Below are 13968 nucleotides of genomic sequence, written 5' to 3'. Positions count from 1 at the left end.
GGGGGAGCTGGGCGGAGGGGGCTGGCGGCAACTTGATGGCGACTCACCCCACGGTAGGCTGGGGCGGAGGGCGCGGGGCTCCGCGGCCCGTCAGTACCCGGGCGCTGAGGGGCGGGAGGGTGTGGGGCGGTGTGTGAGCGCTTGGGCTCACCCCGCTGAGGCGAAGAACCCTCAGCACGGGGAGGGGGGGCCACTCTCCCGCCTTCGCCCCTTGACCCGGCCCCTGACAGGATTCCCCCCCGCCATGGTTTTGAGGGACATCTCGGGCCGGGGAAGCGAGTCGTTCCCGTCCCGTACCCCCGCCCAGGGAAGGGGGCCCGGATTATTTGTTTCTTTATATAACTTGCTTTCTTAAGCACCAAAATAGGCAAATGTAGAAAAAAGAGCTCTTAAGGTTTTAATACAACGCGTTTTGTTATATTGGGCCTGTTGAGGGGGCTCGTCTCCCGGCCATGAGGAGCCGGTGGGGTTGTTGGGGAACGCTGGCTTTAGTTAGGGGACGAGGTTGTAAATGCCGAGATCGCAGCTGGAAAGCGCAAGCGTCTTCAACTTCGACTCCATCTTAATTTTTAGTATACTGAAAACATGGAGGTATTTAATTTGGCTGTCATCTTATGTTGATGTTCTGCAGCAAAAATAGCTAAAATTCATAGCCCTTCTCCACAAAGCTAGATCTGTTCCAGAAATAGTTGCAAATCCTTATTTGTTTGTTTATATAGCTTGCTTTCTTAAGAGCCAAAATAGGCAAATGTGGAATAAAGAGCTCTTAAGATACTGTCAGAAAACAAGTCCTGCTTTTTAACTGTTGGTCCTTAAAAGTGGTTTGAGACTTCAGTGGCTCAGATAGCTGTACAGATTCTGGGTTTGGTATGTGCATTCTTAATATAATTTCTGCTTTCCATCACCAATGTTACTTTTTGGGTTTCAGTTCACAGAAATGATGTCTCTTGATATATCTGACAGTGCTCAAATCTATTCTGCGTTTGTGGTATACCTGGACCTCTTAGAAGGTAATTCAGTGAAGTTACTGGGTAGACATCCCAACAGATGTACTTACCTTTAGGTTCTGTTAAAGTTTGTGCATTAGCAGGGCCTTTCCAACAAAAGTCCTTGGCAATTTTTTTTTAAATTTAATGCAGTGATGGTTACCTAAGAAACAGACGGTATTTTGGTGCTGAAGATGTATATCATCTGCTTACCTGGAGCCTTTACAAAAATTAAGGCCCATTTTGTCCAGCAGTTACAGGTGCAGGCATTCCAGGGCACACATAGAAAAAAGCAAAAGAGGAGTAGGAAAAGGAGCATGGAAATGTGAAGTTACAAGTTTAGTGGTTGTGTTTGTAATAGAGTCCTCATTTGTAAATGAATGATAAAGTGACTGATTACCATTTAGCAAATGGCTGAAGTGTTTTGGCCTGAATAGGATGCCCTTTTCTGGAAAGGGCAGGGTCACAGTAGGAAAGAAGATAATTTGTAAGTCTAGTGGCAATAATTATGACAAATGAAGTGTAGTCTTCTGGTACCTTGTAAGAGTGGAACAGAGTTATGTGATATATAAACCTCTGCCTGCAATTCTCCCAAGTTGGCTTTGTTGAAAAGGGACCATGCATAGGCAGGCAGCCAGCCTAATAAAAATACTTCCGTTCCTCTTGGAGGCTGGTGGTTCTCAAGGTCAGAGAAGTGGAGGGAGGGATTTTACAGGCCAGAAAGCGCTGTGTCTGTTATTGTTATACCTCTGAAGAAAATGCCTCAATAGACTTCAAGAGAAGACTCCTGTAGTTCTGCAGCAAAAACCATTTATCCTTATCCCTTCAAGTAGAAGGGAAGGAACTGTGTATCATCAACAATCATGCTTTTAACACCTACTCCTTCACAGTTTAGGGTACTGATAAAGTTCAAATTTGAATTACAGTTTTATGCTGCAGATGACAAAGATGGTTTTGTCTCCTTTTTGCCTTTTTGAAACAAAGCTTTGTCAGATCCCTATTCACCATCAATCAGTGTAGCTCTGGAGTCAGCAGACTAGTACGGCTCCTGTGGGTTTTTTTTTTTTAACAGAATTGTTTCTCAGAAGGGGCCCTTCACCATTAAATGGGGCAGTTGTCTCTCATGGGAAATGTCCTGCGAGGAGAGGGAGGAAAAGCACAAACTAAGGTGTTAAATACCAGGTTTGATATTTAAATGATTAAAACTTGTGTTTTGTGTTCTGTTCCTTCTCATTGATGATGAACCTTTCTAGGGAGAAACTGGCATGAAGTGAAGCATGTTGGAGTAGCAGAACTGCAACTCGTGTGTTTGCATGCACGTGAAAGAGAACAGGACAGTCTCCAAGTGATGGTGCCAGTACCTGTGCACATATCATTAAGCCACGAGAGGTGAGGATGTGGTCAGTGTTTGACTCGTGCTACCAGTAAGAGAAAATGAAAAACAGCTTTATTTAACAGGCTGCTGATGACTTGGTCAAGAGGGGAAAGGGGAGCAAAAGGAGTATCAGAGGAAAGCAGTATCTGAGCCTGTGAGCAGTTATTTTGGGTGCTGCAATCATACATGCAAAGTTGAGATTTCTTCAATTTTCTGAGCTGAAACAGTCTCAGCTTATGCCTCTCTGAAAGTGGTATGTCTTTGATATCAGCTTCCCACAGCAGGTGATTCCTTCTGCTGATAACACTTTGTATTGTTTAGAAGTTGCATATGCTCTAGGAGGTAACAATGGATATCAAGAGTATGTGTTTGAGAGACCGGGTTAGAATACAAGACCGTCACAGCTTATGTTTTGAACATTCTTGTGGTGCTTTTTTATAGTCTGGGAAATCTAGCAATACTGTTTGTGTCACTGGGCTTTAAAGTACCTAAGAGGAAAGAAATTCTCTCGGACCTGTCTAAGAATAGACTTTCATTGTCAAAACTATGGATAAGCTTGGTGTGTTTGGTTCGGTTTGCTTTGCTTTTTGTTTTGAAAGTGTAATATCGCTACTTTCAACTGGAAATTCCTCTTACTTACCTGGAGTCTAATGTGTAACTGTCCCTTGGGCTGTGATTTTGACTTAACTTTCCTTACACATGCAAGACTAAGTAATTCTCCAGTGAAGGACAACACAGCTATGACTTTGTGATATTACAGATATTTGCAGCCTAGTGAAATTCCTCTTCAGTAATTTTACAGTATATTTTAACTGGCCCTTAGAGCAGCCTCAAATAAACAGTATGATTTATTCTTTGATAATGGCTGCCTTCTCTTGCTGGTATTTGCCATTCTTTCCTGTGATGCCTCTGAAGACCTGAACTATTTCAGCTGCATCATACCGTAGAGCATTTTTCATTTTCTTCATTTCCTTCTCTTGCTAGGAGTGTGTGCTCAGGGCTGGCTTTACAGATCTTGCTAGTGTTTGCTGTTTCCTCTTGCTTTGTGGGCAGCAGCTTGACACAGTAGTAGGTAGCTAATGAATTGCACTTAGCAGATGTGTGTGTGCTCTAGGAATGATGTTTTAGACATACTATGGGTTTTACTTTTTTTTGTTGTTTGTTTTAGAAGTGACAGATTGGTCTCTTGCAAAGAGACTTCCATCTTAATTCCGCTATGTGTTTTCCTAAGAGTGTATTTGTGAGGTGGAAGAAAATGACCTCCTAGATATTGATGGATCTGAGTACTATTTACATGCTGAAAAGGCCTTCCATTTGCAAATATTGGTCAATTGCTCTCACAGGCTTGGTCTTCCAGAGAAATAGGATGTGATCTACACAACAGAGAAAAGCTGCTCAGAGGTGTTGCAGGATGAAATGCTGAGTGTCATTCAGCCTCAGTGCAAGAAGCAGGTTACTGTATGTGTGTGAAAGGGACACTGCTGTTCATAGCTCAAAATAGATTTTAGGTGGGAAAAGAAGGCAGCAAATCGGGATATGGGATCTTTGAGAAATTACACCTTCATGCTGAGTCGTTGTGCTTGATTAATGTAGTAGGTTTCCATCTAGGTTGGAAACTGATTCCTGGCATTGGATCAATGCCAGCAAGTATGTTCTAATTGGCTTTTAATGACAGTGAGATATTGCACTGCATGTATGTCCTATCTTTTACTGTTTCATTGGAGCTTTTCATTTGGAGCCTCTGAACTTGTTTGTACTGTGGTGATACTGTTTGCTCTGCTTCTGGCACCAGTGCGGATGGAATCCATTACTGGAAGGATGTGTGTTAGAGAAGTAAAGAGTGAATGCGTCACATTGATTAAAAGTACAGTGTGTGACTAGGTTTTGCTACAGAGTGACTACACAGAGCATATTGTTGCTAAAATGAGCTGAATACTGGGCTGTAATGCCGGGTGAGTCCATTAAAGCCTGTATGTGCTCGATACCCATAGATGGTGTCAGGCAGGAAGATCGTATATGCTTGTGTTTGTGTTATTGAACGTTCATGTGCATATGCATGCTTGGCATTTCATTAACAGGTCGCCGCTGGTCAGAGGGGCCTGGCCTTTGTAGAGAAAGGATGCTGTCAACTGTTCGGCTCCTTTGCTGGAACAGTAGACAAAACCCAGGGGGTATAGACAGTAACTGTAGCTCAAGGTTACGTAGTGTGGAGGGAGGCCATGAAAAAAGCATCCTACAGAAGGAGTTGGAAACAGTATTAATGGTATCACTAGCTCTTTGTTCTGACAGGGATTAGTAGTGTTGTGATTGTTGATAGCAGGAGGCTTGTTAGGTATCTGATGTCTTAAATGATGTATTCTCACTTGACTTATGAAGCTATAGGTAGACAGGGAAGCTTTTGTACTTAGCTACTTTGACGTTTTGTTCAAAGCAATGCTTTGGGGTTTTTAGTTACCTGATAAAGGCAGAGGAAGAGGTACCAGTACAAATGACTGCAGCTCACTTAGAGTTTAAAGTAAACCACCGGAGGGGCTTGGGAATGTGGAAACTTTCTGTCCTCCTTGCTGGGCCTGTAAATGTGCTAACTGCAAAAGCAACTAGCAAATGGCAGAATTTATGGGCAGCCATCCCTTGCTTAACCAGTAAGGCCTGGATGGGAGCTGCAGGGGTGGTTTTCCTCTCAAAGCCAAGCTCTGCCTTCCCAGGTGTCTTATGAAGATTCCTGCTTGGCTGATGCTCAGAGGAGTGTGTCCTTAAAAGGCCGTAGTAAAGTTGCTGTGGAAATTACCAGCAAGACACTTAAGCAAATGATAAATATGAATGCCCTACCAAAAAAAAAAAAATCTGCTCAATGTTCTTCAGCCTGTTCTAAGATTTTATTATGTCTGGTTCATGCATGACAGTTAACTGCTTAAGGCAAAAGCTGTTCTGCTTACTAAGCTCACTGTCCACTTCTACAAACAGCTTGATGGAAGCTGATAATCCTGCCCTGGCAGCGTAAGGCTGCACAGTAACTCACTGAATCGTAAAATTACAGGGTCTGGAGCAAAGTGACCACCAATGCAAACGGTAGCCTCATACAGTCTGAGGAGTGGCTTTGCGCTGTGCATACGTGCTTTTAAAATGAAGATGGCTGAATCTTCTGTGAGTAAAGATGTGGAGAATAAGATGCAACTTATATCTATCTTGGACCACTCTCAACTTCACACAGCTGTCTGAGGTTTGGAGAACCATGTGTTTGTGCACCTTTGAATAGAGCAGCGATTCATGCTCGCGGGAGGAATTCGTAGGTCCATCGGCTGGGCTGTGTTTGCTGTTCACTGCTGCAGACAACACCTTATTGCACACCAAGTACTCACTGTCAGTACATTCCAGAATTGTGGCTCCCTAAAGGGGATGAAGCAGTTAAATACAGGTAGTCCTGCTTCAGAGCTGGCAGAAATGACTTGCATAAACCAAGCTCAGCAAGTGTCGTAGAGCTCACAGTGTTGACAGCTGGATTTTCCTAGATAATGTTGAAAGCCTGGTCCCTCCAAGGACCAGGGAGTTAGATGCTGGATCTAGTGGAACTACGTGCTGTCTGTCCTAGACAAATAACATTGCCTAAGCAAAATTTTAGTAATAAACCATCAGATTAAATGATATATTATTGCCCTGTTTGGTTTTTGTATGCAAGTGTTGGAAATGAAGGATAAAGTCAGTTGCATGAGGTTATGGAGACTGCAAAGTTTGGTTTAGGCTAGGAGGGAAAGGGTTATTTTCTCAAAATGGTAACTTAATTTTGGAGAAAGTACGTAAATGTTTTAGTTCAAAGCTGGTAAACATCCTTAGAAGCAAATCTGAGGACTGAAAGCAATTTATCCTCTTCTAAATCTGCAGTTTGTGAAATAGGTCTTCCTCTAATCTGAAGTGGGTTTGCTTGTAAGAAGCACTGTTATTTTAAATTCACTGGAAGTGTGGCATGCTCCTTACCTCACATCCTCTTCATAGTTTTGTCAGTAGCTCTTCTGGCATAAGGGTTATTTGATTTTACTTATACATTAAATCACAGTTAAAAACATATTTAAAGGCTTCTAAATGCAAACTCTTTATTAATAGTTTAAAAGTGATTGATGTGGCTCATACAGCTGAGTTGGTTATGCAGTACCATGACTGAATGTCCTATAGTTGGTGTATCTTGTAGAACTTTGCTGAATTGTGATTCCTCCCTTTCGCATGCCTTGTCTTGTTTTCTCTTTTGACTTTCATGGAAAAAAATGGCTTTATATTCCTTGGGGTTTCAGTTCATTTTCATGACTAGTGAGTCATGTTGTGTTTTCTTTGGTTTGGTTGGTTTGGTTTGGTTTTTCCATTATAAAAACATGAGTTTCGTCTAGTATCACATGTTCCTGTAGTTTGGAAACAAATCCCAAGAAATAGTGGTGTCCATTTACACCTTCTTCCACCACTACTGCATGCTTCTTGCCATATATTTCAAGGCACTAAGTTAACCTAGCTGCAGGGAAGACAGCAATGTCTGGAGCAGCGTTTTTGATGGTGAGCCATGCTGTGCAGTTTTTGTAGTGCTGGCTGAAGTCAAGGTATTGTGCTTTACAGGAGGTTTCCTCTGCCGTGGTTCTCTTGTCAGGGGGCCTATCTGAACGAGTCGGGTACAGTGGCGCACTCCGATGTACAGAGTAATCATCTCTGTGTAGTGGTACAGAGACCAAGTTGTGTTGCCTCTCCAGCCCTGCCTTGCATGGAGGGGAGGGAGCTGTTCAGGCTGGCCAAGCCTGCAATGAATTATTCATCCAAGTATAAAGGCTGGATTGAAAGCCTTTGGCTTTTATGGTAGGGAAAGCAGTAGTTCCATTTCAGCTCAATGGAGCACTATGCAACCGCCCTAAAACTACTCTCACTGGTTTTGCTGCTTCTCAGAGGTACTTGCATGGGATATATCACTGAAGTACCTTTTGCTCAACACAAAACCTTTCTGCCCATTTATCTTTCCCTTATGATTCTGTTCTCTTTTAGTTTTTGGGCAGTCAGTTAAAACCTCAAGCTACATTTGCCTGAAGTTCACCAGTCATATGGCATTTTCTTTCTCTGTAGCAAAAAGTCCAATGTTACTTCGTTAGGAGCAGATCATTAGGAATGGCAGTACAGATTTCTCATGTGTGTTGAAGTCCTACTTGTATAAAAGTCTTTTAATAAAAAATTCAGATGGGGGAAAGATGGAAAATTTCCCTCTTCTTTTGTATGGATTTGTTTTGGTTTGCTTTGTTTTTAAGCTATTAATTGCAACAGCAGTAGAAGACCAGGTAAGTTCACCGTCACCTTTTAAAAGTAGCAGCAGTAAAAGCAGATGCAAGATGGCATTCATAGTGCTATTATGTTAGCTGCAGTGGTCCTTGCATGATGTTAAATAAACTAAACCTGCTCTTACAACTAATTCTTTGGTAGAAAAAAGCAATCCCAACTGACTCTAGTTTGTAGGTATCTAGAAAGCCCTTTCTAAAGCCCTTTTTCTGATGCAAAGTGCTTTAAAAATGCCAGTTCTTTACTTTTGTATAAAAGTGTCTCCTTCAGTGTTTGAGATTAAATCCTTTTCATCTCCTGCAATGTAAAGTGAGTGTGAGTTTGTTTCCTAGGTGGAAACTGAGGGCTTCATCCTACTTGTGTTTGTCTTGGTGGGAGCAGATTATAGGTTGCAGTGAACATGCAGACACCATCAGTTTTTTTAGAGATGGGTTTTCAAGCTATTCTGAAAACTTTGGACTGTATGATCTGCAATAGAGGAGAATTCTTATTAAAAAAATATTTGCTTATATTCTATTTATGTGACTTAAAACTTTCCCGTGTTTCTTGTGGTGTCTGTATTCCCCTAGCTTATGTATGCTCTTTTCCTTTCACAGTGCCTTTGTACCTTTTTGTGTGGGAAACTTAAAGCTTTCCTGTTGCCTGTTTTAACATTGGATGTTTTTTCTTCATGAGAAGGGGGATAGAAGGGAAATGAGAGGTTGCAGGATATTTTAACTCATAGACTTCCCACTGTGCATGCAGCAGTGCACACACACGTGATTGTTCTGTGAGCTCTCTTTGGGCCCTATATGCCTTTTATTTTTTACTAGGTAGTCATTGGCATAAATCCTGAGAAGGCAGCATGTGTAGTCTTGGCTGTCCCTGATCTTCCTACTTGGGCTGAGCCTGTGGGTGAGCAAGTCAGAGGTGATGAACAAGGGAGAGCCTGGGAGTGAACGTGTACTAAGGGGATTGTGTTGTAGAGGGTCCTTCAGGAGATGACAAAGTGACATGGTGCCTTCTTCCAACATAGGCTCTACTTCAGACTGTACTGAAAGCATGCTAAGCTTTTATTCAGACATTGCAGAATGGTATTAACTGTTTCTCAACTGCACCTTTTCTCTACATTCTGCCTAAAACTTGTTGTCTGGCCAGTGGAGTGGGCATACCTGAATGACTGTTGAAAAGGAGGAACCAGGTAGAGCCAGTCCGTGCCAGATGCTCGACACCACAGCTTCTGTGGGGTTCATGCTGTCAGAACATGGCCTGTAAAGGCTGGGGAACCAAACCAGAGTTGTTGTGGACCCCTTGGTATGAGTGAGAACAATGTTTACAGAATGTGTTCTAACAGTTGTGACTCTTGAGGAAAAGGTTGGTCTGAATGCTGGTGAATTAAGGTTGACAAGACTGTTGGTGGAGTGTGCCAAAGTACTGGATGTATTGAATTTCCCTGCCTTGGAGGCTTCTAATATTTGACACTTTCAGAAACATGAAATTCACATTTGCTTAAGCAAAAGCCATCTTTTATAGCCAACATTATAGTGTAGCAGATATACTGGCCATTAAGGAGCTTATCTGCAACCATTAACTTAGTAAATTAAGTCAGCTAGTTCTATTGGGGGGAGATGTTAGCATAGGGGCTTCTTGTTTAGGACCGCATTTTAGTCACTGAACGCGGCTGTTGTGTGAAATGGGCAGCCTAGAGGGCTGTATCTCTTCAAATAAAGCTTCTTGTCTTGTTTAGGAGGTCACGCATGAATTTCTTTGCATTTTACAAGGCCAAGAATACTTCTTGCCTTTTTTTTTTTTCCTCCAATAGACAGTGTTATATACATCAAGCAGATTAAAAAACCCCTATATCTTTCCTGCAATATTTCACCTTTCTGTTTGTGGCAGGTAGCAAGTTTGATGACATCAGCATAAACCCAGATGTTCTCTGACTCCTTCTTTGAAATGTCCACTGCTGCAGAGAAACTTTGTGAACATGCTGGATGCAGAGACTTAACAGTGATGCCTTCAGGGGAGGAGAGGAAACACAGGCGTCTGATACAGGCTTCCTGAATTCCAAAGCTTATCCTTTTAAAAGATACCCTCTCGCTAATCTTCAGATGTGCTGTGTTGCATTATGGCTGGTTGTGGTATGCATGAATGAGAGCTCTTGTTTTGGGGCTGCCTGTGTTGAGAAAAAGGGGAAGAGGAGAATCTTGCATTTGCAGCTGTAATTCTTTACAGCAGTGGAGGCTGGCTACCCGTGTGCAGTAGAAAGCATTAGGCTCTGTGGATGGCAGTGTTAGCAGATCATCCTGAGGCATCAGTCTCCTCAGAAGTAAGTCAGGGATGCAAAGAAGTGTCAGTAATCTGTTGTCAGGACCTGGCCACCTTTGGGATCATGGTGTAGCTTTTAAGTCTTAAATTCTAAGGGGAAGCAGGGGGGAGAAGAGTAGAAAGGTTCAGATGTCTCTGCTTGACACATAAGAAGAAATCATGAGTGATGGGAGATCTAGATCTAAGGCCTCACTGTTACATCTATCTCCCTAATAGACTAGGAGGAGAAATGGTGAGAGTTGCTGAAGAAAATATGAAGGAGCTTCTGCCCTGGCTGACAGGTGAATACAGACCACTGCCTGAGTCTGCTTCCAGATAGGAGGGACTGTCCACACTCAACACAAGCTTGGTTTCTTTGATTCCCAAAATAACTCTTCCAGGTAGCTGTGCACTTTTATTTGGCTTTCTAAAGTTATTTCTATTCCACGTTCCCAGGAGAGAGAGATTAATATCCACCGCTTCATAAAAGCCACTGTAGTTCTTTCCTCACTGGGTCTCTGCCAGTAGCCTGGTCTCACCATTGGCAACTTACTCAGAGCTTCCTCCAGACACCAGCTACCGAGGTGTGACAAGTAGGTTCTTGCTCTGTGGATGTGTAGCATGTCTGGAAGGACATCTGCAATCCTTTCCCAGGCCCTTGTCATCCACCAGAGCCACGGCAAGGCACTGTGGTACTGGAAGTACCTTAAGGAGGAGCTGGAAGTGACAAGAGCAGGAGGTGCCCAGCATCAGCACAGCTTCACCGCTGCACCTTAGACGTTCTGTTTGTCCTTGCTTACTGCAGTCCTGGTGCCTACTTGTGCACCTGTGATTCACTTGCCATTCACTGCTGCAACTCCAGCAGGCACATCACCTCTCTCACTGGGAGGCCTTGCTGTATTTGAGGCATTGCTCATAGTGGGATGCATTTATTTCTTGTTGCAGGGCTCCTCCATCTGTGAATTACCCACAGCTTTGGAAGGCAGTCTTGCGTTCATGCTCTCCTTAATACCCATGGTGCAGTTAAGAGTTTCGTAGCAAGGCCCTGAGCCTGAGGCACCTGCCAAGAAAACATGCAGACAAAGCAGTGGCAGGGAGCAGAAAAGTTAATGTCACATTGCTTGAAACATAAGTCTTTTGCAGGTGTCTCCTTTCTGCTAGTGGCCAGTACAGTATCTCTTTGCTTTATTTGTTCTCTTGTTACAAAATGTGCTGCTGATGGTAGGAGGACCAGAATATGGCTTTTCACAGCCTTATTATCTCTGTTTCATGAAATGACTGTGTTGTGTTGCTTTGCCTTGCATTATATATGGGCCAGGAGAGAAAGCAAAAGATAAGGCACTACTGAATTTAGCCGAGTTGAATTATGAACAGTTTAGAACACAGATGGATACTTAAGAGGGTCATGGGCTTAATATAAGCAAAGGCTTTCCAGGCTGCTGCTTATTCAGTGCCACTTTCCATTTGGCTTTTATTAAGGGATCAAAGAGGTTTGGAAGGAGGATGATGATTAAAGTTTGAAAGCTGATGCATTTAGAAAGAGCCTTATTTTCAACTATGGTGCCCAGCTTCAGAAATGCATGTTTTCTGGGGAATGAGATCCTGGGGGCACATGAAGCAAGGGGCGACTTTTCCCACTGCATGGCTGACCTCTTCCCAGAGCGTAACCTGTCCTGGCAGTCCGAGATGAGCTGTCTTGCTTCCGACCTTTAGGTGGAGGAGAAGGCTCCCTGTGGAAGCGCTCACTCTGGGGATTTTTGCGGTTCTGCCCCTGGGCCCTGCACTCCTTTACTTGCTTCCCAGTCAGAACAGTAATACAGGGACTCCAGGCATCAGTGTCCTCAGCTCTGAACTGGAAAGCAACTGGCGTGTTATTCTTCAAATAAGATGAACAGGAAAAATTGCATAACTTTGTCTTGAATTTTTAAGGAAATTATTATTTGTGCTGACTGTCTTGAACATTAGTCTTGTGGCTTCTAGTCTAGACAGGGAGGTAGAGAAACCTGGCTCCAGTTCCTGGGTCTCGCAGAGAACTGTAGCGCAGACTGGGAGATTTGTCTCTACAAATGGAACAAGTCTTAATTATTTTGCTCTCTAATTGAACACCATGTGTAATTCAATTGGATTTTTTTTTTAATCTAATGAAAACAAGGCCATTAGGGATTGCCATGTTATGACTGTGATAGTTGAAGGATGGTTGGGGCATATGCAGACTAGCACACCTAAGCAAAGCTTAGAAGCATGTGTTGAGCCATTTCCAGCAGAGCTGTATGTAACTGAGTATATTTTGTTAAGATCCTTTTATTACTTGATTTTGTTGCTTGATTATACAACTTTTATTAGAACAGATATTATACTTCCTTTAGGGAAGACAAATTTGCAGAATAAATCTAGGCTGAATAAAAAGAGCAACGGTGCACTTCTGCCTTTGTGCCATAGTCAGGTGTTGTGAACTCCTTTCTAACTGATTGTTTCCTCTTCTAGGATAAGAGAAATCATGAAGAAAGCGTCTCTCCCACAAGATGATCCTGACACCCCGCTGTCAGTTACCTTGGCCATAGTTGAGTCAGATTCCACAGTAGTCTACTACAAAATGACTGATGGCTTTGTAACACCAGATCCTCCTGACAATACTGAAGATGTGGACAATAAACAGTGGAGAAAGAAAAGAAAGAAGCTTTTCAAATGATTAAGACAAATGGACTTTTCTTGAACTACTGTCCTCAAACCTAAACAAATCCAGGAACTTATTTACTTACGTAAGTAGTGTGCTAAAGCCTGCCTTCTGCATATCAAGCATCTGTTCAGGGTGGATAAAAGCTTGTGCAGCTGCACTGTAATGAAATGCCATTTGAAGTATGAAATGGGTCATGCTTTGAGACAGATTGTGCCTGACTAATAAATATACTTCTGAGATGTTTCCAAAGCTAGTCTCTCCTTTGTATCTGGTCAGGTACATAACAGAATAAATGCATCCTTACCCATATTGTGAATATTGGTTGAAGGTAAATCTTAAGGCTTTCTGGCAGGAGTACTGATACTGTTTAAAGGCTTGGTAGTTTACAGAGTGTCTTTGTCTTAATGCTGTCAGAAGCACTCATGCTACCTCCTGGGTTACATTTCTGAACACCTTTCTTTCCCCTGCTTTTGGTAAGAAACCTTTTCCACAGAAATACCTTATTTTATTTTTTTCCCTGCTGTAGTAGAGTCTATAGCAATACCAGAGGCCACTAGAACAAAGTATAGACTAGTAAAGATAGCTTTCTGGATCTGCCTGATGAACCTCTGAGCAGAGGCTGGCCCTTCCTGCGGAGGTGGGTTATGAGGGACCAAGCATACCCGCAGGTGTTGGCCCAGGGCAGCGTTACCCCCGTAGCTGAATGCACACCATGCTAAAGGTCACGATCCAGAAATGCCACCGGGCGCCCGTTCCACACAAGATGGTGCTGGATGACTGCCTGAGAATGCAGGGTGCCTTGTATCTGCATCCCAGTGCAACCAAGCTCTCTGAATGGTGACCTGCCCTCTCTTGGGTTTCCTGTCTGTGAAATAGCTTCGCTCTGCTTTTCGTGCTTTGCCGTGATGTTAGTGTTTAAAGCTCTCTGAAGAGGAGCATGACAACAGGGTGTGTTTTTATCTGTCACCAAAGTATATCACCTTCTATGCTACGAGTGGACACTAGTTATCATCTGCTTCATGCAGCTAGCAGGTTTCTAAACTCATTGTAATTTCCAGGATTTCTTTTTTTTTGGACATAGCTTCTGCTTGTTAAACTGGCTGCCCAAGAGATGCTTCAGCTAGGAGTAAATTAAGGAAAAAACCTGACTTTCAGTTTCTTTTATGGGAATTTTCCATTTCTTTCACATAGAAATCTTTTTCAGGTTAAACTTAGAGTTTCTTGGCAATCAAATAGCATCCCAGAAGCAGCTTCTTGAGTACAAAAATGTCCGTATGACATTTGTGTGGCCAAGGACCACACATTCAAAGTTTGAAGCATAAGAACTCTTTTTTTGCATGGATATA

General features: G+C 42.8%; 1 protein-coding gene across 2 annotated transcripts; it reads left to right on the top strand.

The window, feature by feature from the left end:
- Positions 1-6: 6 nt before the first annotated feature.
- On the top strand, positions 7-12871 carry TSEN15 (tRNA splicing endonuclease subunit 15). Of its 2 annotated transcripts, XM_026854289.1 has the most exons (4): positions 7-53; positions 929-1010; positions 2240-2375; positions 12430-12871. In XM_026854289.1, exons 1-4 carry the CDS (start codon positions 36-38, stop codon positions 12632-12634), a joined length of 441 nt encoding a protein of 146 aa, XP_026710090.1. In that variant the 5' UTR covers positions 7-35; the 3' UTR covers positions 12635-12871. The 2 variants fall into 2 exon arrangements, with proteins under 2 accessions (XP_026710090.1, XP_026710089.1); XM_026854288.1 differs by lacking the exon at positions 7-53 and having other exon boundaries at positions 187-1010.
- The last annotated feature ends 1097 nt before the right edge of the window (positions 12872-13968 follow it).

The sequence above is a fragment of the Athene cunicularia genome (assembly GCF_003259725.1).
Source record: "Athene cunicularia isolate RWA chromosome 8 unlocalized genomic scaffold, athCun1 chr8_part1, whole genome shotgun sequence".
Taxonomy (NCBI): Eukaryota; Metazoa; Chordata; class Aves; order Strigiformes; family Strigidae; genus Athene; species Athene cunicularia.
The sequence above is the reverse complement of the archived record's forward strand: the minus strand, read 5'-3'. Positions and strand labels throughout refer to the sequence as shown.

Coding starts and splice junctions, on each gene's coding strand:
- TSEN15 (XM_026854288.1), top strand. CDS start 908: ATGTTACTTTTTGGGTTTCAGTTCACAGAAATGATGTCTCTTGATATA. Junction 1,011..2,239: donor ATACCTGGACCTCTTAGAAG/GTAATTCAGTGA, acceptor GAACCTTTCTAG/GGAGAAACTGGCATGAAGTG. Junction 2,376..12,429: donor ATATCATTAAGCCACGAGAG/GTGAGGATGTGG, acceptor TTCCTCTTCTAG/GATAAGAGAAATCATGAAGA.